Here is a 21,912-nt window from a genome sequence, read left to right as displayed (position 1 = left end):
ATATTGGAGCGTTTACTGATTCCACCTTAGCTAACCCCAAAGACCTGGAACGTGGAGCTTGGAGCTCTGCTGACACGACGCCTTCAGCGAAGTAACAGTTGCCTCGAGGGAGGATGCCAGTTGCCAAACACACACACCATAACCCCGGGTGAACTGCAACAAGGCTGGTTTATTGTTGGCCTACAATTTGACAACAGCACATCTCTTCGCCAACACTTTACACACACACACAGACTCCCGCCAACACACATTTCTATATGCCCCCCCTAAAAGACCTGGCCGGAACTCCCAGAGATGCACCTCGCTGTCACCTAAGGGGCTCCCCCTCCGTCCCCTTTAAGGTCGCTACAATGTCTACACAGATGCCAGTACTGTACGTCGGTTTTCATCCAAGCACCATTTACAATTGATCCAACTTCAAGACATCAGACAGCAGCCAGCAGTTTAAAGAAAATGACCAAAACCAGTGTTTCTACTGCTTCCAAAACAAAGAAAAAATCTCCAGGTTTGAGAAGCACAGCATTGTACCTGGAATATGCCTGGAACCAGGGGGATACAACTAGAAAACCCTTATTATTGAAGAAACTCCTCCTTAGGGGATGGGGCAAATGCAGAGAATTTTCCAGTACTGCTGGGATCAATAAAGTTTCAATTATTATTCTAAACAAAAAGGTCATGCTGATGCAGAGAACACAAACACTATAAATTTAAATAACTGAGGCTGAATGAGAAGGAGCTAAAGGCCCAGATAAGTCACAGAGCAAAGTTCCCTTCTCTGCTCTGTATGTGGGAGACGGACAGACTAGAAAGGTTCCCATCTTACAGAACAAGACAAGAAAACAGTTGGGCTTTTAAACTCCAGACAGATAAGAGACATAGGTCCCCCATGAAAGACATTACTTTTTTACTCTTTGCCCAAGAGCAAAGAGGCACAGTCTTTGGTTGGGATGAATAGAGTCGTGGCAGCTGAAAAGAATGAACTCTGAGACAGAGGAACAAGAAGCTCGCTGAAGGTAATGATCACACAGCAGCCAGCCACCAAAGGTCTATTAAGGTCTTATTAATTTGCATGAAAAAATTTACAGGAACCTTTTGATGGCCGTGAAACTTTTTCACATTTATCGTGGTTGTTCCATGGAAGCAGCCAATCATAAGCTAGATGGCTTGATTCCTGGCGCTCATGCATTGAAGTGAAGATTGTGAGAGGAGACCACTACCTAGGGGGTGTTGCAGAAAACAGGTTATGTGACATACCCAGGTAAGTTTCAGGGTATGTAAGTGACCAACCTCAGCTTTTAGTTCGAGAGGAAACGTTATGGGTGAATAAGTAACCATAGCAACTTGTTCTCTGAAGATGACCTGCTCCAGAGCAGGTTATGTTTCAGGGTTAGTTTGTTTCAGAGGTTACTGAGCATAGCGTGCCCATTTGAGGATGAGCCACCATGAAAGGGTCATAAGGCCACGTATCGATGTTTTTTCATATCCGGATGAATATTTGAAAGAACATTAACGTCTTCCAAAAGAATAATTAATGTATTCACCAAACATTGTCAAACCTTTCATTTTCTGCGCCTACCACAGAGACATTTTGTGCATAGCGCTTCGTTTTTTTGCATTGGACATTTTTTTGTATAATTTGGGGCGATGCAGACCATGTGGGAAAGGCAACGGTGTGTAAAGCCCTTCATACCGTATGGCACTGAAACAGTTCCTGCACACTTTTGTCTAGTTCCCTGGCAGTACAAGATTTTCAAACTTCAGGGAGTCATCACTATGCCACACATTTCAAAGGTATGTTGTAATTTACACAAGCTTTTGTTTTTACTGTATTGTTTATACACATACAAGGATCTCCGGTGCCGTTCTGTGGAGCACTGATCAGCCTCTCGCTGAAGGCGCTCCTCTGTCCAGCCAGCACACTGTGTAGGGGGTGGGAAGTGTTGTCCAGGATAGAGAGTTTGACCAGCATCCTCCTCTAAGCTACAGCATGTAGGGGGTCCAGCTCCACCTCCAGAACAGAACCAGCCCTCCTGATCAGTTTGTCCAGTCTGTTACTGTGTGCTCCATTCATGCTACTGCCCAAGCAGACCACAGCGTAAAACACTGGCTACTACAGACTCAAAGAACATTCTCAGCATGGTGCTGCAGAGGGACCTAAGCCTCCTCAGGAAGTACATCCTGCTCTGAGCCTTCTTGTTCATAGCAGAGAACGTCTGGAGTAAACATGACTCTGAGTTGTACCTGAAGTCTAAGGTGTACAGGGTGACAAGACTGTCCCCTATGGAGCACCTGTGCTGCAGAACACGGTGTCAGACACACAGTTGTGCAGGTGGACGTACTGTGTGCGGTGGTGAGGTAATCCATGATCCATGAGATCAAGGGGGGCTCCACCTGTATGTCCTTCAGTTTCTCTCCCAGCAGTGCAGGTTGGATGGTGTTGAATGCACTGGAGAACTCAAAGAACATGATCCTCACTGAGGCGCCAGGCTTGTCCAGGTGGTTGTAGGTGTGATGGAGCAGATGGTATGATGGTCATGTCATCCACTCCTAGATGGGGTTGATATGCAAACTGGAGGGGGTCGACTCAGGGTTTGACCAGAGAACCACGGAGTCCAGGATCAGCCTCTCAAAAGCCTGATGCCTCTGCAGTGTAAAATAGACAGTGACAAAATCTATGAACACTTCCAGAGTTCTTCCAACGCCAACAAGATAAAATGCATCCACCATTACATCCAGTGCTGTTGTTAATATCTAGAGTTAGTCTCATTGGTGTAAAATACGCAGTGTCAAAGCAAACGAACACTGACAGTGTAGAATATTAAAACGGCACAGGTACACTGTACTCTGGATGCTCCGCCCACCTCCGTCTCATTTCAAAAATCTTCTGACTTTTCCTCCTATGGAAGACTACTGCAGTAAGTCTTTTTAAAAGTGTATTACTTATTAAACATATTGTGTATTTTAACAAAATTGTGTTTTTTCTAATAACATACAAATTGTTTGTTCGTCGAATGCTTGGAAGTTCTACGCTTGAAAACGTTGAAATATAAGCAGGTCCGTGCATGAAGTGCAATTCATTATTCATGTGTAAAATGAAAATTGAATAACGTCTTTTTATGCTGTGTTTCGCTTCCGTAAATCGGTAAAACACATTTGCGATATACTGATTTACTCATTCAACTTTTCTTCACTTTCAAAACGAAATAAGAAAAAGGGAAACCGGGGGCGGGGCCAGTCGCCGGACTTTTACAATAAAACGCCCAAGAGCATTTGAAGCGCAACATCGACAAATATTTGTAACTCTTGAAGGATTGCGGTCGTGTTTTGACACATAATGAGACCCACATTGTTAACATTAATCAACGTAACAATCATTTATTTAAATCATTTATTTAACCAAGCTATTTAACCAAGTGCCGACAACTGTCGATTACGATACGACTCATGGCATTTGCTAAAGGAATGACAGGTCAGTCAGCTCGCCACCGTCGGGTCACTTACAGAATCACATGCCAACAAAGCTAAGTTTTCTGTGCATCACAAAGATGATGCACAGAAACAGCCACAATAAACTGTAATAAATCACTGTTTAGAATACTTGCAAAGATCGGCACAACATTAGAGCGTCTTCCTGGGCATCAACCGGCCAAGCAGGAGGACGCGATTTCAGTCTCACTGTAAACTGAAAATCACCGGAACAGATGCGCTAAATCCTTCCTCATCAGGTGTCGACAAGGTCGTGATATCGCTGCAGTCCTAATGAAGCAGGATGCACAGAAAACTTAGCTTTGTTGGCATGTGATTCTGTAAGTGACCCGACGGTGGCGAGCTGACTGACCTGTCATTCCTTTAGCAAATGCCATGAGTCGTATCGTAATCGACAGTTGTCGGCACTTGGTTAAATAAATGATTTAAATAAATGATTGTTACGTTGATTAATGTTAACAATGTGGGTCTCATTGTGTGTCAAAACACGACCGCAATCCTTCAAGAGTTAGAAATATTTGCCGATGTTGCGCTTCAAATGTTCTTGGGCGTTTTATTGTGAAAGTCCGGCGACTGGCCCCGCCCCCGGTTTCCCTTTTTCCTATTTCGTTTTGAAAGTGAAGAAAAGTTGAATGAATATATCAGTATATCGCAAATGTGTTTTACCGATTTACGGAAGCGAAACACAGCATAAAAAGACGTTATTCAATTTTCATTTTACACATGAATAATGAATTGCACTTCATGCACGGACCTAAGAGGCTAACTTAAACATGCAACACGTGTTAGCTGCCACACAGTAAAGCTAGCATTGTAGTTAGCCAGGTGGGTTTTTCAGTGTTAATCGTTGTGTTTTGGTGGCTACTTGTGGCGTTTGTGTGTAATTCATTAGAGTGGCGTTCTGTTGTGTCTTCTTGCGCCACCATGACTGAAAGTGTTGCTTGTTGGCATGACTTTTACGTATTTAAACATATTAATAATTCTGTCAAATGTTGTTTTGTAATATCACAATTGTTTGTTCGTCGTATGCTTAAGAGTTTTACACTTAAAAACGCTGAATTATAAAGGGCTAACAAAAGTAAGTAGCTAGTTTAAAAGTAAGTGAAGTACTAAGTAGTACTGTGACGGAATAATCTTCTACTACTTTGAGAACCTAATTTATTCAAAGCAAAGTTTGGGCCAGTTGTGTTTTTATACATTCATTCATTCATTCATATTCATCAGTGAGTCTTTTCAAAAATACACAGTAAATTCCATAATTCTGATATTTTGCTGTTTCTTTAGAACGTTAGCTCTAATATCGTCTTCTGTTTTAGAACGCAACCCTGTTAGCCTAAGTATCGCGCGAATCGCGCACTTTAACTATGGCGACTGCTCGTTTCACCACGGAAAAGAGAACAGCGGCTCATTTGACTGCAGTATTGTACTCTATAGTGATAAGAATGTTTAGTGCGCTCTTACTACCGGTTTTAAGGTAAACAATCTCCAACAAATATATTTTAATCTAATTCAGTTTATTTCTGTAGTTCAAAAAGTGCATTTAATCTCACGTGAGTTTATAATCGTGTGGCGTCATCAGAACGCGTCGACGACAGCTGTTCACCGGGACCATGAGACATCGCATCCGGCCCGGAGTGGCCTTCTTTTTGGGAGCGGGATTTGGAGTTTCACTTAGCCGCTTGTGGAGGGACCTAAGCACCGCCAGGGGCGAGCCGCAAAACGATCTCCTGGCCAGAGTCCCGGTGGTCCCGGTACCGAGAGTACAAGCGTCGGAGCTGACGGTCAGTGGCGTGTAGTATTTATACAGGTGTGAATTTGTATAAATGTATCCACCTTATGCTTAATTACAAACACTCTTATGGATCAGTTTTGAAAACTATATAATATGTAATAAGGTAAATATTTGACGCTGATTTAATCCTCCAGAACCTTTGCTTTTTGTTATGTTACCTATTATCCAGGTGAGTCCAGGAGGTTCGGGGGCAGTGATGAAGTATGGCTTTCCGTCCTTAGCCAATATCAAGACCAGAGAATCCTATGTCACCTCCTATGACCCCCGTACCCGAACAGCATCATGGGTAATCGAGAGACTAAACCCTGCATCCCTGAGCGGCTCATCAAACAGGAAGGGTTGTGAGTTCAGAGAGGACGACAGGTGAGGTTGCAGAACCTTAGATGATAGGCAGGACCTGGCCCCTCCTAATCCAGGTTCTGAATGCTTCAAGATAAGAATTAATGTTATTGCAACTAAGAAATTAATGTTATTACAACTAAACTAATCTACTAAAGTAGATTAGTTTCTACTAAAGTAGATTAGTTTCAGATTAATAGATTCTCTAGAGATTAGATTCTCTAATATCAACTGTATCAGCCATTACCGTCTAAAGATTAATGTTTTGTATTTATGCATTTTATGAGCATATCTCTGTTTTAATTGTAATTTAATTTGGTGATTTGAGCAAGTGCAGGTGCATGGCAGCTGCTGGCATCAGTGTGAGAGTGAATGGGTGAATGAGTAGTGTAAAGTGGTTTGGATCCCGGAAGGGTGTTTAAATACGCTATATAAGTTTGGACCACTTACCATTTAATTTAATGTGAAATATTTGGTTCCTATGGCGATTCTATAAAAAGTTAGAAATGTCTGTTTTTATAACTCTAACAGTCATTTTTCTCTGGTTTCTGGTATTAGTCAGTAACTGCACATTAACAAGATCCAGCTGAATATTTTACCAGACTGAAGTTTACATTCAGGTCTTGTGTGTCCAGTATACACCTGTTCCACAGGTCAACTAACGATGACTACAGGGGAAGTGGCTTCGACAGAGGCCACCTGGCTGCAGCAGCCAATCATAAGTGGAGCCAGAAAGCCATGGGTGAGACCTTCTACCTGAGCAACGTTGCTCCGCAGGTACACGTGTTTTCACACAGGTCCCAAATTTCACAAAGCAGAGTCTGGCGAAACTGATGAGACAATCGCACTGCACTTTGACTTAAGCTCAGCGTGTCACTGAGTTGTACAGATAAATTAAAGAAATTCTACAGGAAAAGGTCCCATCAGAAAGCAGGTCTAAATCACGGTCAAAGCTTCTGCTTTGGTCAGAATTGGCCAGAGATCTGTCTTGCAGCAGGTTCTAGTCAGACTGGCTGTACTGTTGTTATTAGTGTCTGGAAGCAGAGTAATGTCTTCTTCAGCTCTGCCATGAGCACCACTAGTGTTTGGTGTTCTCTTGAAATTGGATTTAGACTTTACCCCAGCCTTCATCCTTTGCTGGTCTTGTGTCTGTAGGATCCAAATGTCCAATGAAAATGAATCAACTACATCTTCCTAAACTCAACCTTAAAAAAACTCCCGACTACTCTTCCTGATAAATGTCCACATACTTTAACCATGCCGTTATGTGTAATTCATTTCACTGTGTTCAGGATCCGTCGGAATACATGCTTGTTGGTGTGTGTGTATGTGCACAGAACTCTCACCTGAACCAGAATGCCTGGAACAATCTGGAGAAGATGTGTCGTTCTCTGACCAAATTTTACCTCAACATCTATGTATGCACTGGCCCACTGTACCTGCCTAGGTAACCTCTTTATTTTTGGCTGGTGACTGAACGTGCTGCAGGAGAGGCTACAGGTTGACCTATGTTGGTTTCAGGCAGGAGGACGATGGCAAGCTCTACGTTCGGTATCAAGTAATTGGACGGAATCACGTTGCTGTGCCAACCCACTTCTTCAAGGTGAGTCCTGCCTGGTAGTAAATGTGAGATCACCTGCTGATTAGCTCACCTGTGCTGCGTCCATAGGTCCTCATCCTTGAGCAGGCAGACGGCCATGGGGTGGAGCTTCGGTCATACGTTTTGCCAAATGAACCAGTTGATGAGAAGATCCCTCTGGAGCGTTTCTTGGTTCCTATAGAAACAATCGAACGAGCATCAGGGCTCCTATTTGTCCCAAACATCATGAAGCGCACTAGTAGCCTGCAGGCCATTGCTGCAAAATGAGCTGTAGTAAAACTATTACCCAGAAATGTTGCTACTTTAGCAGTCTGTACTACTGAGATGACTCATTACCCAGAATCCTACACTTGAAAGGACTGAAGTAAAGGTGAAAAGATTGTCAACTCAAGCTTTCGTGATTTGCTAATGTTGTGTTGTGAACTGGAGCCTTTTCAGGTTTCCGCTCTGAGGAGTCAGTGGAATGTTGCTTAGAGCGAATTCACGGTTTTGACTGTGCTTCATGAGTTTGAGGACAAACGAGGTCTGCAGGACTCATGCAGGTGTGGTTCAACTATTCCAGAGAATAAAGCTGAATTTAAGGAATGACAGCTTGCTGTTGCTTTTTTCATGTAAGGTCTTAATTAGTTGGTTTCCCAGTTTACTTCCAAATGTTTTGATTTTTTTTTTTATTTAATATTTTATCACAAGTGGAACAAAGCAATAAACAAACTTAATGACATCTTCAAATTGTTGCAGATGTTTAGGCACATTCTAAATAACTGACCAAGTTTGTACTTTCAAAAGTAGTTTTTAAAATATTCCATATATTTGAGTACCAAGTAAATTAAAATAAAAACATTGTCACCTGTGGAGCTTTTTAAACAAGACATTAGTTTTATGACTGATCCAATAATCAGTCACAAAAGGACAAATTCACGCCTTTACATGATTAATGGTGGCCTTCAAAAGAAAAGCCACAGTTCCTGTCCAGGCAAGACAATATAAATCCTCACATTTCAGACTAACAAGAGAAAGTGGGACGGGTCGTTGTTCAGTCATGTATTTGTATGAGAACTGTTTCTATAGCCATGTCCTGATTAGCTGAAGGGCAGCTGACTGTTGTCCAACTCCTGGTACTTGTTCTCCTCATCTTCCCAGCTGAAGATGTCAGACAGGTGGTAGCTGCCTTCCTCCAGCTCCTGATGCATCTCCTCCTTGCTGAACTTGCTCAGTTTCTCCTGCAGGATAGGAACCACTTTCTGCTTCAGAAAGTCTACAGTCTCTGTGAAAAGCCAGGTGAAACCACACAGATTCAGAAGCACACCTTTACAGGTGGTAAATAAATGACCTTAACATATAGTAAATTAAAGACAAAATTATATGCACAGGCTCTTAAGGGAAGACACTAAACCCCAAGTTGTGTCAGCTTAAGCAAAAGGGTGAATGAGCTTCAACCACTGATGAGGTATAGGAGCTCGAAACATGCAGCATTTACCATTTAGCAATTTGGATTAATGTGTGACTGTATCTCATGGTTTACATTCAGCCCCAATGACGACAGCTCAACAACCTGGTCCTAGGTTCTCGTTAAGAATTGCAATGTCTCAAGTGAGATGCTAATCATTACCATGGCACGGGTGTTTTGGCACATGGTCCTGTTGGCCAAACACTGAAATGATGTTGATTCCCTACTAATGGTACCCTGGACATCAGAGTAAACAGTTATCTGACTAATTTAAAATCAGCTATTTTATTAATGTGTAATATTTATTCTTGTACAGTTTGTTTGTAGTTATTTTTCCATTTTTATTTTATCCATCCATCCATTTTCAACCGCTTTATCTGGGGCCGGGTCGCGGGGTCAGCAGTCTAAGCAAGGATCTCCAAACTTTCCTCTCCAGAGGCATCCAGGAGGCATCTGAACCAGATGCCCGAGCCACCTCAACTGGTTCCTCTCGAATGTGGAGGAGCAGCGACTCTACTCCAAGCTCCTCCCAGGTGACAAAGCTCCTCACCCTATCTCTAAGGGAGCAACCAGCCACCCAGCTGAGAAAACTCATTTTGGCCGCTTGTGTCCATAATCTTATCAATTTGGTCATGACCCATAGCTCATGGCAGGTATGTAGATTGACCGGTAAATTGAGAGATTCGCCTTTCGGCCCGGTCCCACCGACTGCATTACTGCAGCTGCCACAACGATTCGTCTGTCAATCTCCCGCTCCTTCCTTCCCTCGTGAACAAGACCCCAAGATACTTAAACTGCTCCACCTAGGGCAGAAGCTCTCCTCCAACCTGAAGAGAGACAACCACCTTTTTCTGGTCGAGAACCATGGCCTTAGACTTGGAAAAACTTACTCTCATCCCAGCCTCTCTGCACTCAGCTGCAAACTGTCTCAGCGCAGGCTGGAGGTCCTGGCCTGGTGAAGCCAACAGGACAGCGCCATCCGCAAAAAGCAGAGACGCAATCCTGTGGTCCCTGAACCAGACCCCCTCCGGCCCCTGGCTGCACCCACTAATTCTGTCTATAAAAATAATAAACAGAACCGGTGACAAAGGGCAGCCCTGCCAAAGTCCAACATGCTCCGGGAACAGGTCTGACTTACTGCCGGCAATGCAAACCAAGCTCCTGCTCCGGTTGCACAGAGACGGAACAGCCCTTAGTAAAGAGCCTCGGACTCCATACTCCTGGAGCACCCCCCGCAGGATGCTACGAGGGACACAGTCGAATGCCTTCTTCAAGTCCAAAAAACACATGCAGACTGGTTGGGCAAACTCCCACAAACCCTCAAGCACCCTGATGAGTATATAGAGCGGGTCCAGCATTCCACGACCAGGTCGAAAACCACATTGTTCCTCATGTAGCCGAGGTTTGGCCGAATTCTCCTTTCCAGTACCATGGCATAGACTTTCCCAGGTGTAATGTCTCTGTAGTTGGAACATACTCCCCTGCCCCCTTTTTTATAGAGAGGGACAACCACCCCGGTTTTCCAGTCCGGAGGAACTGTCCCCATCGTGTTGCAGAGGCGTGTCACCCAGGACAGCCCCACAACATCCAGAGACTTGAGGTACTCAGGGCGGATCTCATCCACCCCCACTGCCCTGCCACCGAAGAGCTTGCGAACTACCTCAAATGACCTCAGCCTGGGTGATGGGCAAGTCCACCTCTGAGACCCCTGCCTCTGCTTCCTCAGCAGAAGGCGTACCGGGGGGGATTGAGGAGATCTTTAAAGTACTCCTTCCACCGTCCAATAACAACCTCAGTCGAGGTCAGCAGCCGACCACCTCCACTGAAAACAGAGTTGGTGGAGAACTGCTTCCTCCTCCTGAGGTGTCGAACGGTTTGCCAGAATCTCTTTGAGGCTAAACTATAGTTTTCTTCCTCCCCAAACTCCTAAGGTCAGATACCACCGGCCTAGGGTGTCCTGGTGCCATGTGCACTGGTGGACACTCTTAGGTCCGAACATGGTGTTAGCTATGGACAAACTGTGCCTAGCACAGAAGTCCAATAACATAACACCACTCTGGTTCAGATTAGGGAGGCCGTTCCTCCCAGTGTCACTGTCAATACCCATGTGAACTTTGAAATCCCCCAGCAGAACGATGGGATCCTGAGTTGGAGCACTTTTCAACATTTCCTCCAGAGACCCCAAGAAGGCCGGGTACTCCACACTGCCATTCGTCCCATAGGAATAAACAACAGTGAGTGACCTATCCGCAACTCCAAAGTAGAAGAGAGTCCAGCCCCTCTTAAGGAGTTGGGTTCCAGAACCCAGGCTATGTGTGGAGTTGAGCTTGACTATTTCTAGCCGGTACCACTCAACCTCCTGCACAAGCTCTGGTTCCTTCCCCCCCAGTGAAGTAAAATTCCATATCCCGATAGCCAGATCAGTTATTTTAGGTTACCAAATAATCAATCAATGAGTCAAACCCAAATTAACCTATGGAATTAAAGATTTGAGAGTGAAATGTGATAAAAATAAACATTAGATGCAATGTACTCTGTAGTAATACACGTGTACTGATACTGACCTCCATACGATAAACTGGTCCAGTTGGGAACTCTGGAAACTTTCAACCTGTGGAAACTCTTCTGTACACACACTGGAGTGACTTTACTGCCGAATACACAGGTTCAGTGTTAGGGGGTTATATCATCACTGCTCCTGCGGCAAACTAAGTCAAACTCTTCATTATAAAATAGATGCTACTGCTGCTTCATTACACTGCCCAAATACTAATGCACTGTCCCCACGGAACTGGATTCAGCTACCATCTTCTGGAAAAAAAAATAACAACACCTGGATCCTGTGGAAGTCTGAGGTAACAGCGCCAACGAAGACTTGACCATGTTTGAACTTTGACCTTACCCAATAGTCTCCGCAATCCTGTCCCAGTCAATGTCGGCTGCATCGTCCACTTGCATGTTATACAACCTGAAACACACAGGTCATCAATGTCCACTTTCAGGGTTTTGATGATGAGCTAAATGATACAATTCCAGTCACCATATGAAACCTTTAGAACTTCAGAAGCTCTGAATTAGAGGCGTTAGAGGAACTTGTGCTGTTAAGCTTAAATGTCTCTGTCCCAGACCGAGCACAGACAGTGAAGGGGTCACAAGCAAAGGAGGATTACTAGCACTCGCTCATGTAGTGACTTTTGGGACCCAGTCATACGCACAGCACTGCTACAGACACTCAACTCGTATCCAATGGTCACAGTTCTACAAGCTGGTTGGGGTTGTGTGCTGTAGCCTCACGTGTTGATGAGCTGAATTTTGGCCTGCAGTCCTTCAGGGCCTCTGTTAAAGGTACTGCCACACGACGACAGTTTGTTTTTCAGGATGCTGAACCTGAAACACACACAGCCCCTGGTTTGGTCACTGAGGCTGAGGACTGAATGTTCCTGGGAAAACATAGGATTCACTTGTGTATTTTGCTATGAACATGTGTTTACCGGGATTTAACCAGTGCTCACAATGGCTCAAAAGGCCACAAGTGGTGTCTCAGCCAGGAATTTCACCCCAGTTTAACCGTCTAAACCCAGATGTCTGTACTTGTTTACCTAAAGGGACAACATCCTGGAGGATCCAGCACAGTGGACGTTCCTCACAGATTTGCTTTTGACAGAAATACAAAGTTCAAGAACAGAAGCTCTCCCTGCACTAAAACTCTCTATCTATCTATCTATCTATCTATCTATCTATCTATCTATCTATCTATCTATCTATCGTCAGCCCTACAACAAAGACATGTCTAAACTTCCAACATATCTAAACCTAAACTAAAGTCGAGGTCTATTGTTGTTTTTCCAGCTCTTTCTCCCATCTAAAAACTAAAAAAAACTAATACAATGTCACTAATAATGGAAACCAGGACAATTAGAACTATTAGATATCTTAATCAGAATCAATACAACTGAAAACTGACCATTTAAGACGACACTGGGTCCAGGATCTGGTTCCAACCTCGTGACTAATCTCTTTCCAGGGAAGATTAGTGCACAGCTGGTCTCTGGTCAGACCAGGACCAATAGAATTCAGCTGGAGCAGGGCCTCCAAATGAGCCTTGAGAGCTTGCCTTAACCTGGACTCTTCATTTGCCGTCCACGGGCCCCGTCCTGCAGCTGGACACATAAAAATCAAAACAGGTCTGCATTCTAAGCTGTTGAGAACTGCAAATACTGAATTACTGAGACTTTGTTAGTCAGGGTTAAGATCAGACTTTGACTAAAGAGCTGAACAAACAAGCACTGAATGATGAGAAGATTATGAGAAACTGTCTTCACATATTTATTTTCTCTGTCTACCATCAAACCATCTCAATGCCGTGGCCAGAGGTTAACCATTAGTTTACATGTTACTGCTGAAAGTCAAAGGTCGGTATGTTTACCGAGGCTGGAGAAACGCTTCTGTAGGGCATAAATGCTGCGGCCTGTCTTCTCAGAGATGGTTCTCCAGTCATTACCATGGAGGTTCTGCAACTTTATCAGAGAATGCACCTCATCCTCTGAGAATCTGAAGAAAGATACACACATCACACAGGTAGAAAATAAAGTCCCAACACATAAAACTCTAATGATTAATTGTTATAATGATAATAAAACATAAATGCACAAGAGGTAGAACTGAAAGACAAACAGATGAGGATATGCTGTGGCATCTGACCTTCCCATGTGGTTCCTTTCATCAAACATTTTCTTGGCTCTGGTGACAACCTGCTGACATGTCCGAGGGATCCCCTCAGCTGAGAGACAGACAGAAATGGAAGAGTCTGAGGAAGTCTGACTTCACCTCTTTGTCAGAACCACAACTAACAAGAGCAAATGTGAATAAATCAGTTCATTAAAAGCAGCAAGAAAGCACCTAATCTACAAGCTTCGGTTTGTCAGTGGTTCATTGTGAGAGAAGGAAAAGACAAAAAGATTCTTTTCAATTGTTTCACAGATTGGTCTTGTGACTCATGGTAAATGTGTTTCTTAACATGTGAAAACCTGCTGAGGCTGTGGTAGATGTTGTGCAACGCACCAATCTTCTCCAGGAAGTGATGCTGAACTCTGAGCTTCCTGAAGTCAGCCTCCTGCTCTTTGTACCTCTGAGGAAACAGCAGGTGACTGGCTGAGCTGATGCCAGTAAGAGCAAGGAAGTCTGAAACATTCCTTCTGATTTGCTCATTCTCCACCTTAGAACACCGCCCCCAGCGTACAGAGACACCTGTGGAGTAAGCATTTAAAATAGGAGACCTTCATTGTTTGTAACTGTAGCCTACAGTTATATCAGTATCACCCCGTACTTCTGAAAGCAGAAGCCAATAGGAGGTGTATCAAGCTCGCCTTGTTGGACTAATACCTTGCTGCTTGAACTTCCTGAAGCGCAGCAGGTCGTATTTCAGCAGCTTACTGATTTGATGAATTGATTTCTGTTTGACGTCAGGGACAAACTCCTGCAACTCCTCCACCAGCGCCATGTCCAAGCTGACAAAACTAAATGATTTTAATGTTAAATGTTCCTCAGGACTACAGTAAACATGAACCAGCTGTGACTCAGCTTCACATCTTGAAGAAATAACCCATAGATGAAAAACTCACTCTGTTCCTGCAGTGTTTTTTCCTTCCTCCCTCTTCTTCATTCTTCTTGTCACCATTATTTTTTGTTTTTTTTTCTCACTGCTTTGCTGCCGCTGCTTCTTCTTCTTATTATTATTATTATTACTATCCCCTTCCTGTGACTCCACCCCACTTTTCTTCTTCTTTTTTTTCTCCTCCTCCTTCCAGGTTTTGTGTGTTTCTGTGCAGAATACATCAAGGTCTTGGTTTTTATTATTGGTTGCAATGGCAGCACTCTTGCCACTCAGCCTGCGCTTCTTTTTCTTAGGTTTCTTTTCTATCTTTGTGATTTCTGTAGCACCGATGTCCGCCTCGACCTTCTCTTGATGGCCACTGAACTCTCCACCGTCAGTAGGAGGAGACAAAACCTTCTTTTTCTTCTTTTTGTCTATTGCCTGATGTGAGTCAACGCTGACAGTTTCAGGTGATTCTTTCAGACCCTGAGAAAATGATTTGTTTTTCTGAGGGGATGAAGAGAGTGAGGGAAAACTCATGATGAGGTGATGGAGGAGGGACACAGCAGATAGAGGTAGGCGGCAATGCTTCTAAAGCTAGAAATAGAAAATGCAACAGAAATTAAATTAAAAAGGAGCGCTGTACCTTTATAAAATAGTCAGCTAACAAGGAAGTCCCCACCCAAAGACTGTCGGAGGCATTCAGAGACAGTCAGGAGTGTAGGTCAGAGCCCAGGAGGCCAAAACTTCACTAACAATTATTTCTTACTGTTTAGCTCGCCATCTGCTACTGTTACTATAGCAAAGTCTCATTCAGCCAACTCTAATGTATTGTTCAAGTTGCTTTTTAAACTTACTCTATTAAAAATCAGGACAAACTTACAAAGGTAACCATGGTTGCAGCAAAAATAATCGGTCTCCCCACACGCAACTTAAATGCTCTAAATAATGCAATTAAACACATCACATTTTGAATAGATGAATTATGTTGTTTGTGCTGTTGTCTATTGTTTTCATCGCTACCATTGTCACTCGGTTATGATCATTACTGTTATTGTGTTGTTTTGTCAACGTGGAATATGGGGACAGACAGCCTGAGCCTGACAGACATCCTCTGTCCACATAGACCACATTGACCTCGCACTAGGAGTTTATAAAGATACCAAACGGACAAGTCAACCAGCTACAGCTGATTAGCATATGAAGGCAGCTAATCATAACTCAATCTTTTGTTTGATCATTCGAAAATGTCATGTGAAAAACAACAACATGGCTTTAGATATAAAAGCTCATTTGAAAAAATAAAAAAAACTTTTATAAATTTTTAAAATATTAAAAATAAATATTCAGGTTGGGGCAGGCTGTTAAATAATTAATAAAAAATATTTATTAATAATGCAGAAATAAGCTTCAGATCAAAAGCGTTTGACTCTAATCACGTTTTGGTAAGACGAATGCATCTTACTGGTTTAACTGGTCTCATACAGATATTAAAAGTGGTAAAATAGCTTGGTGGTCACTCGTGTAGGTTTAAGCAGACACAACATGTGAAAGAACATGTTGCTGCAATAATGAGTCGTAGATCTGACTTCCGGCGTCATGACATACCGTGAAACAATTACGATCGACGGCATAAATCTAAAAGACGTGGCATGACTACGACCAGTGGAAAACGTGTAACGGAGATAAAAATGTTTGAAACCGAAATAGGCAACTGTAGTCCTACACAACCCGACCTAAACGCCTTAACGAGACGGTACACGCTCCCACGTAGTGACATCGATTTCTTGCGGACAGTCACTTTTTGGCACGACACACGACAACTCAAACTGGGATACAACTAAACCAACTGTTCTGGCAACCACAGAACAGCCCAGTCTGCTTAGGATCAGTTCAGACTGCTTCTAAAGGATCCCACTTGCACACAAACAAGTTTATTTTCCATTAGATCTGACCAAGTCTTTAAAAGCCTGCAGACGTACCCCTGGAATAGATTCTGACCCGAACCCGCGGAGACACGATCCTACCTGAAATCCTGGACCGACAGCGACTTGTTATCTCGACACGACGAGGTGGAGAAGCAGCTTCCTTCCACTTCTTCTTCTTTGGGGTTTCACGGCAGCCGGCATCCAAAGTTGTTGCATTGCTGCCCTCTACAGGAAAACCTTAAATCCTCCTAATCAGCCCCGATGCTCCCAGGAACATAAAAACAGGCCGCCTATCAGCGCCTCTGCTGGTCAGCATGTCACTCAGCTCCTTTACCTCTATTTCTCTCTTACTGAAATCCGCCTTCATTACTTTTACAGCCCTGGTCCAGTCCATGGTCCAACCATCCTGCCTGTGTCCAGTCCCTGATTCAACCATCCTGCCTGTGCTCTGTTGTTGCCTGTTGTTGTTGCTGTTGAGGTGTTGCTTTCTCTCTCCCCTCCCCCCAACTGGTCAAGGCAGATGGCCGCCCACATGCGGCCTGGTTCTGCTGGAGGTTTCTTCCTCATTAGAGAGGGAGTTTTTGCTTTCCTCCACTGTTGCTGTCAAATTTTAATTAAAGGCCTGCTGTATGTGGGATGTGTTGGGTTTAGTTGTGTAAGGTCTTAAACCTAACCTTGTTGTGATTGAATTGAATTCAATTGTATGTTTTACATCTCATCACATGCTCTGTTTTCAACTCCTGACACTCCCTGCACAGCCCGTCATCATGTTTCCCCAGTATATATAGCGTACTGTTTAAGTTACTGTAACCTATTCGTAGCCTGCTAAAAACCACTTCTTCTCATCTTTTACTGCTCCCCCCCTTTCTCCTCTCCTACTTTCTTCTGCAACCTATTCAAATGTTTGCCCTTTGTCTCCTGATCCCAGTACTGCTGCCATTTTTTATTTACCTTCCTCCACACCACACTCTTCCCATCAGACCTTGACAATGCAATAGTGATGTCAGTCAGATAAGACCCCCCTTTGCTAACTTACCAGCCTTTTCATTCCCAGATATTCCTTCATGAGCAGGTTTCCACACAAATCTAACTACCACATTCTGTTCCACTACTTCTGAATATAACAACAGTATATTCACCAGTAATTCCTGTCTACATGTATATTTAGATGACTCAGCCCTAATGCTGTGCAGAACAATAGCAGAATTGCTACATATTGAAACTTTACTCGGCCTATACTGTTTTACCCACGCCAATGCTAAAACACTGCATACATCTCACTGTATACACACTCAGGCCATTTAAAGTTCTTTTAATCATGTCTGTGTTATGACTCACCACAGTAACTGCAGCACAGGTTCAATCAGTTCTGGGAACCTTAGAGCCATTTGTATACACATGAATGAAACCAGGGTATTGCCTTCCTACATACAAATAAAACGTCATACTTTAATCCCCACACTCCTTTCTTTTTTTAAACAAAAACATCTCCAGATCCACAAAAGAACTCTCCTTCCTCGGGGGGAGCTTCTTCTTCTTTTTGTAGATTGGCGGTTGGAAAGCTTGGTAGTGCATTACCACCACCTTCTGTGTTGGAGTATGTACAGTATTGTTGGTTAAAAAAAAGAAAGGAAAAAACTTTTTATATTCTACTCTCTAACCCTGTCTCCTCTACAAACACAGCTCTGTATCCCATTTCCCATTCACCTGACAAAAATCTATCCTATCCTTATTTTTTCCACTCCAGGACCAATCATCCTACCTTTTTGCTGTATGTATAATAGACAATATATCAGAACACTGCTGCTACTGCTGCTGCTTCTTCTTTGTTTTTTTTACAGTGGGTTAACTAACCCAGCATCATGTCAACAGGGCATTCAGACCGCTCCCTGATCCTCCAACTTCCAACACACTCCTCAAACATACATCTTTCTTTCCTGCTTTCCTCATGCTCCTCATCATTACTTCCCTTTTCCTCTTGTATTTCTCACATTTGAAAATGACAAGCTCCACTCCCTTCACCTCACCACAGAATTCACATTGCCCATCAAATGTAAAGTGCTTTTCAGATAAGTGTGATCTACTTAAAATAACTGTCAGTCTTCTCTCCCTTCCACATGTTCCTCCACCTTTCCCTGCCTTCGCCTGAACACCAAATCATAACAACACATTTGCTACAAAGACAGAATTACAACAGTTTAGAAACTGAATAAGAACTTAGTAGATCAGACTCACAGATTAAAAGGTTTCAGTTACTTCACGTTCAGGCTCTGGATTTACACACACACACACACACACACACACACACACACACACACACACACACACACACACACACACACACACACACACACACACAGACACGATTGAGAAAAAGTCCAAAACCCCCACCCCTGTCTTACACCATTGTTATTATAGTAACCAAAGTAGGACTCCAAATTCTGCCCTCTTTGTCCACACACACATTCCTGTGTTGTTTAGAGCCATGGGCCTCACATACACTTAACACACAGACACGCAGCGTTATACAAGTACCACTGATCCCAGAGGTTCAGCTCCATGCATGCGGACATATTTATGAGCATCTATTATTTTACTGGTAAAAAACAATTGTCCACCTTTCAGGACAATTGTGCAGGGTTACAGGTTGAACCCCAGTTCTCCTTGATGAGTTACACCAGTTACTCTTACATGTGTAACATGAGGTCAGACAGGAAATAGAAAGCCCTGGTTCTGATCACGCCTCTCTGCTGTTTAGTACAGATGGACTTGTTGAATTGGAAAAATGGTGAAACTCAAAGCCCATGTACTGATCTGGTTCACCATGCACATTTTGCCATATTTCTTAGCCAGGTGTGCTCAATCCTAGTTCTCGAGAGCTACTGTCCTGATGGTTTTCCAACGAGGACCAGGATCTAACCAGGATCAGGATTAGCACGTCTGATCTAAGCTATTCAACCTGAAGGGGTACAACAATGCATCATATTAGCAGCAGACATACGAGGTGGAAACATGGGGTGTAAAACATTTTGAAAAGTCATTTAAATTTAAACTAAATATCAGTTGTTGAATTTACATAATTATTAATTGTCACTGATGCACAGACTGATGCGCAGTTCTCTGGACTTTGTTCTTATCACGGCAGGAATGAAACAGCTCAGGAGATAAAGACTGAAATAGACCAAGAGGTTGTGACAAACTGAACCAGAACTGATTGGAGCTGCTGTGCCTTGTTCATCTACTAAGAACTGATCTGAGCTTTACAAACATTTCCAGTCTATTGCTGACTGAACTCCTGGAGCATCGCTCCACACATTACTGTTCCATTTGTAATATTTTAGACCAAGCTCTAATCAAACTGCTTCATTTGTTAGCAGATATAAAAACTGCATTGTCTCAGCACATGTGACCTGTTCTTTCAGCTCTTATCTCCTGTGAGTGTTTCTATTCTAGTTTGCTTCCATCTTTGGTCATCCTCTTTCTCTCTCTCCTCTCTCTCGCTCTCCCATTGCTATAAATTGCGAACTCTTCCACCTCTGTCGAAGAGTTTTGCAGCATCATGCCTGCCAAGAAAGTGGAACCCAAGAAGACGGAGGTGAAGAAGGTGGAGGCAAAGAAGGAGGAGTCCCCTCCACCTCCCAAACCTGCAGAACCAGAGCCCAAACCCCCCGAGGTGGACCTGAAGAGCATTGTGGTGGAGTTCACTCTGGACCAGATTGAAGAGTTCAGAGACGCCTTCACGCTGTTTGATGAGACGCCAACAGGTGAGATGAAGATCACCTATGCCCAGTGTGGAGACGTAATGCGGGCACTGGGACACAACCCCACCAATGATGAGGTGCTGAAGCTGCTGGGGAGGCCAAAGGCAGAGGAGCTGAACGTCAAGCTTCTGGACTTTGACAGCTTCATGCCCATGCTACAGCACGTGGCGCGATCCAAGGAGCAGGGCAACTTTGAAGACTTTGTGGAGGGTTTGAGGGTCTTCGACAAGGAGGGAAATGGCACCGTGATGGGTGCCGAGCTTCGTCACGTCCTCGCCACGCTGGGAGAGAAGATGACAGAAGATGAGGTGGACCGACTAATGGTTGGGCAGGAGGATGCTAACGGACACATCAACTACACCGAGTTTGTCAAACACATTCTGGCTGGATAGAAACCAGCCTCAACTACTTGTATCTGAAGTGTTCATCTCTTTCAGCTGTATGTCCTTGATTTCTCCAATAAAACATCAGCTCTTAATCATGATGATAAATAGTTTCCTTTGATTCTCATGTTACACTTTAACGTTATCAACGACTGATACAAACATGTACAACTGGACTGCAACTAGTGGTAAAAACTCTTCATTGGTTAGAGGCTAGTTGCTACAGATTTGTAGGTCTCATCTGCAACTAGAAAAAGGAATTTCTTGAGAAATTACGTGGGAGAGCTGATCTGCTGCCGCAAAGATGCCAAACGCTGATTAAGCTGCTGACGTCAAAAAGTTGACTACGTCCAAAACTTGACTACGGCAAAACGATGAAAACGATGAAAACGAGAAAACGTTGACAAAGATTAAAACAATGACAAAAGATGGCGATTAAAAAGATGATGATTAAAACGATGACCAAGCGCATACTAAGACAAGATTAAAAATATGACAATGATTCAAAAGTTGACCAAAGTAAAAAGATGTCAAAGATTAAAAAGTTGACCAAGGTGCATTGTGGGCAATCATAAATAAGCTGACTAGCTTTTTGATTTGAAGAAAGTATTTGTAAGTAAATACCTAAATGTGTAATAGTTTAATAACTAGTAAAAATTTACTAGTCAGAAACAAAAATCTTGCCATTTAAGATAATAAATAACATTGATGCTTTTATTTTGAAAGGATTTGGAGTCGTGTGTGAGTGATTGCTAAAGCAAAAGATTTAGATTAAGCCCTTTCAGAATAAAATCACCCTAATAAGTGTGAGTGGTTATTTACTGAACTCTAAAATAGTCTCATTAACGATTGGTAAGTATTCAGAACCAGAAAATTTCGAATCAATCTTGCCATTAAGAGTAATAATTTGTAATTGGCGCTTTTATTTTGAAATGATTTAGAGGAAATGTGTGGGGGTAATAGCGTAACTGTCATTTAGTCTTTAAATAATCATAATTACCCATTAAAAGGCAAAAACAGTGCAGTTAAAGCTAATAAATTGCATTAGTGCTTTTATTTTGAAAAGATGTAGAGGAAGCATCTGTGGGTAATTACTAAACTGTTAATCTATCTTTAAATAATCATAATTACCCATCTAAAAGCAGAAATATTGCTATTAAAGCTAATCATTTGGCTTGGTGCTTTTATTTTAAAAGGATTTAGTGGAAGTGTGTGCTTAATTACTACTACTACTACTATGAATCCCAAGGCTTCCCTGAACATGTGGAGTTAATTTTATGTTTGAGGACTAAAGTTTGTAGCCACAGTCGCAATTTCAAAATACGTCTACTCTTGTTTTTCTCACCAGACGTCTACCGAAAATCATCATTAGGGTCTATGGGAGAATTTCGGGATCTCTCTGCGCTTTGAGGTTGATAGCGACTAAAGTATAGGTCTGATGGTATAGCCAGACACATCATTAGAAAGAAGACAAGTATGACTAAGATTTAGTGAAATAATTACGTTGATAGAGTAAAAATTGTGGCTGTATGTGATGAGTTAAAGACAGAAGCTCTGTCTTTAAAAAGCTCAGCCTCGCACTG

The 21,912-nt window shown here is 42.9% G+C and overlaps 3 protein-coding genes across 9 annotated transcripts; 2 read left to right on the top strand and 1 right to left on the bottom strand.

The window, feature by feature from the left end:
* Positions 1-4,107: 4,107 nt before the first annotated feature.
* endog (endonuclease G) lies at positions 4,108-7,807 on the top strand. 4 transcript variants are annotated; one of them, XM_029160980.3, is made up of 8 exons: positions 4,375-4,564; positions 4,803-4,960; positions 5,066-5,267; positions 5,448-5,641; positions 6,253-6,394; positions 6,910-7,064; positions 7,143-7,220; positions 7,287-7,346. In XM_029160980.3, the coding sequence occupies exons 2-7, from the start codon at positions 4,851-4,853 to the stop codon at positions 7,177-7,179; spliced, it is 840 nt and encodes a 279-aa protein (XP_029016813.1). In that variant the 5' UTR covers positions 4,375-4,564; positions 4,803-4,850; the 3' UTR covers positions 7,180-7,220; positions 7,287-7,346. The 4 variants fall into 4 exon arrangements, with proteins under 4 accessions (XP_029016811.1, XP_029016813.1, XP_029016809.1 ...); XM_029160976.3 differs by having other exon boundaries at positions 4,390-4,564; positions 7,139-7,220; positions 7,287-7,807; XM_029160978.3 differs by lacking the exons at positions 4,375-4,564; positions 4,803-4,960 and adding an exon at positions 4,108-4,311 and having other exon boundaries at positions 7,139-7,220; positions 7,287-7,807.
* A 49-nt stretch (positions 7,808-7,856) lies between these two features.
* Positions 7,857-16,441, bottom strand: LOC114861579 (transcription termination factor 1-like). 4 transcript variants are annotated; one of them, XM_029160971.3, is made up of 11 exons: positions 16,285-16,441; positions 14,286-14,854; positions 14,047-14,180; positions 13,726-13,911; positions 13,366-13,444; positions 13,091-13,215; positions 12,629-12,824; positions 11,959-12,051; positions 11,567-11,632; positions 11,229-11,314; positions 7,857-8,481 (listed from the first exon to the last, which is right to left on the bottom strand). In XM_029160971.3, exons 2-11 carry the CDS (start codon positions 14,795-14,797, stop codon positions 8,297-8,299), a joined length of 1,662 nt encoding a protein of 553 aa, XP_029016804.1. In that variant the 5' UTR covers positions 14,798-14,854; positions 16,285-16,441; the 3' UTR covers positions 7,857-8,296. The 4 variants fall into 4 exon arrangements, with proteins under 4 accessions (XP_029016804.1, XP_029016808.1, XP_029016806.1 ...); XM_029160975.3 differs by having other exon boundaries at positions 11,229-11,309; XM_029160973.3 differs by having other exon boundaries at positions 14,047-14,171.
* A 3,278-nt stretch (positions 16,442-19,719) lies between these two features.
* Positions 19,720-20,430, top strand: myl4 (myosin, light chain 4, alkali; atrial, embryonic). The gene has a single exon (XM_029164090.3). The coding sequence runs from the start codon at positions 19,745-19,747 to the stop codon at positions 20,336-20,338; it is 594 nt and encodes a 197-aa protein (XP_029019923.1). The 5' UTR covers positions 19,720-19,744; the 3' UTR covers positions 20,339-20,430.
* Positions 20,431-21,912: the final 1,482 nt, after the last annotated feature.

The sequence above is a fragment of the Betta splendens genome, chromosome 9 (genome assembly GCF_900634795.4).
Source record: "Betta splendens chromosome 9, fBetSpl5.4, whole genome shotgun sequence".
In the NCBI taxonomy this organism is placed as follows: domain Eukaryota; kingdom Metazoa; phylum Chordata; class Actinopteri; order Anabantiformes; family Osphronemidae; genus Betta; species Betta splendens.
The sequence above is the reverse complement of the archived record's forward strand: the minus strand, read 5'-3'. Positions and strand labels throughout refer to the sequence as shown.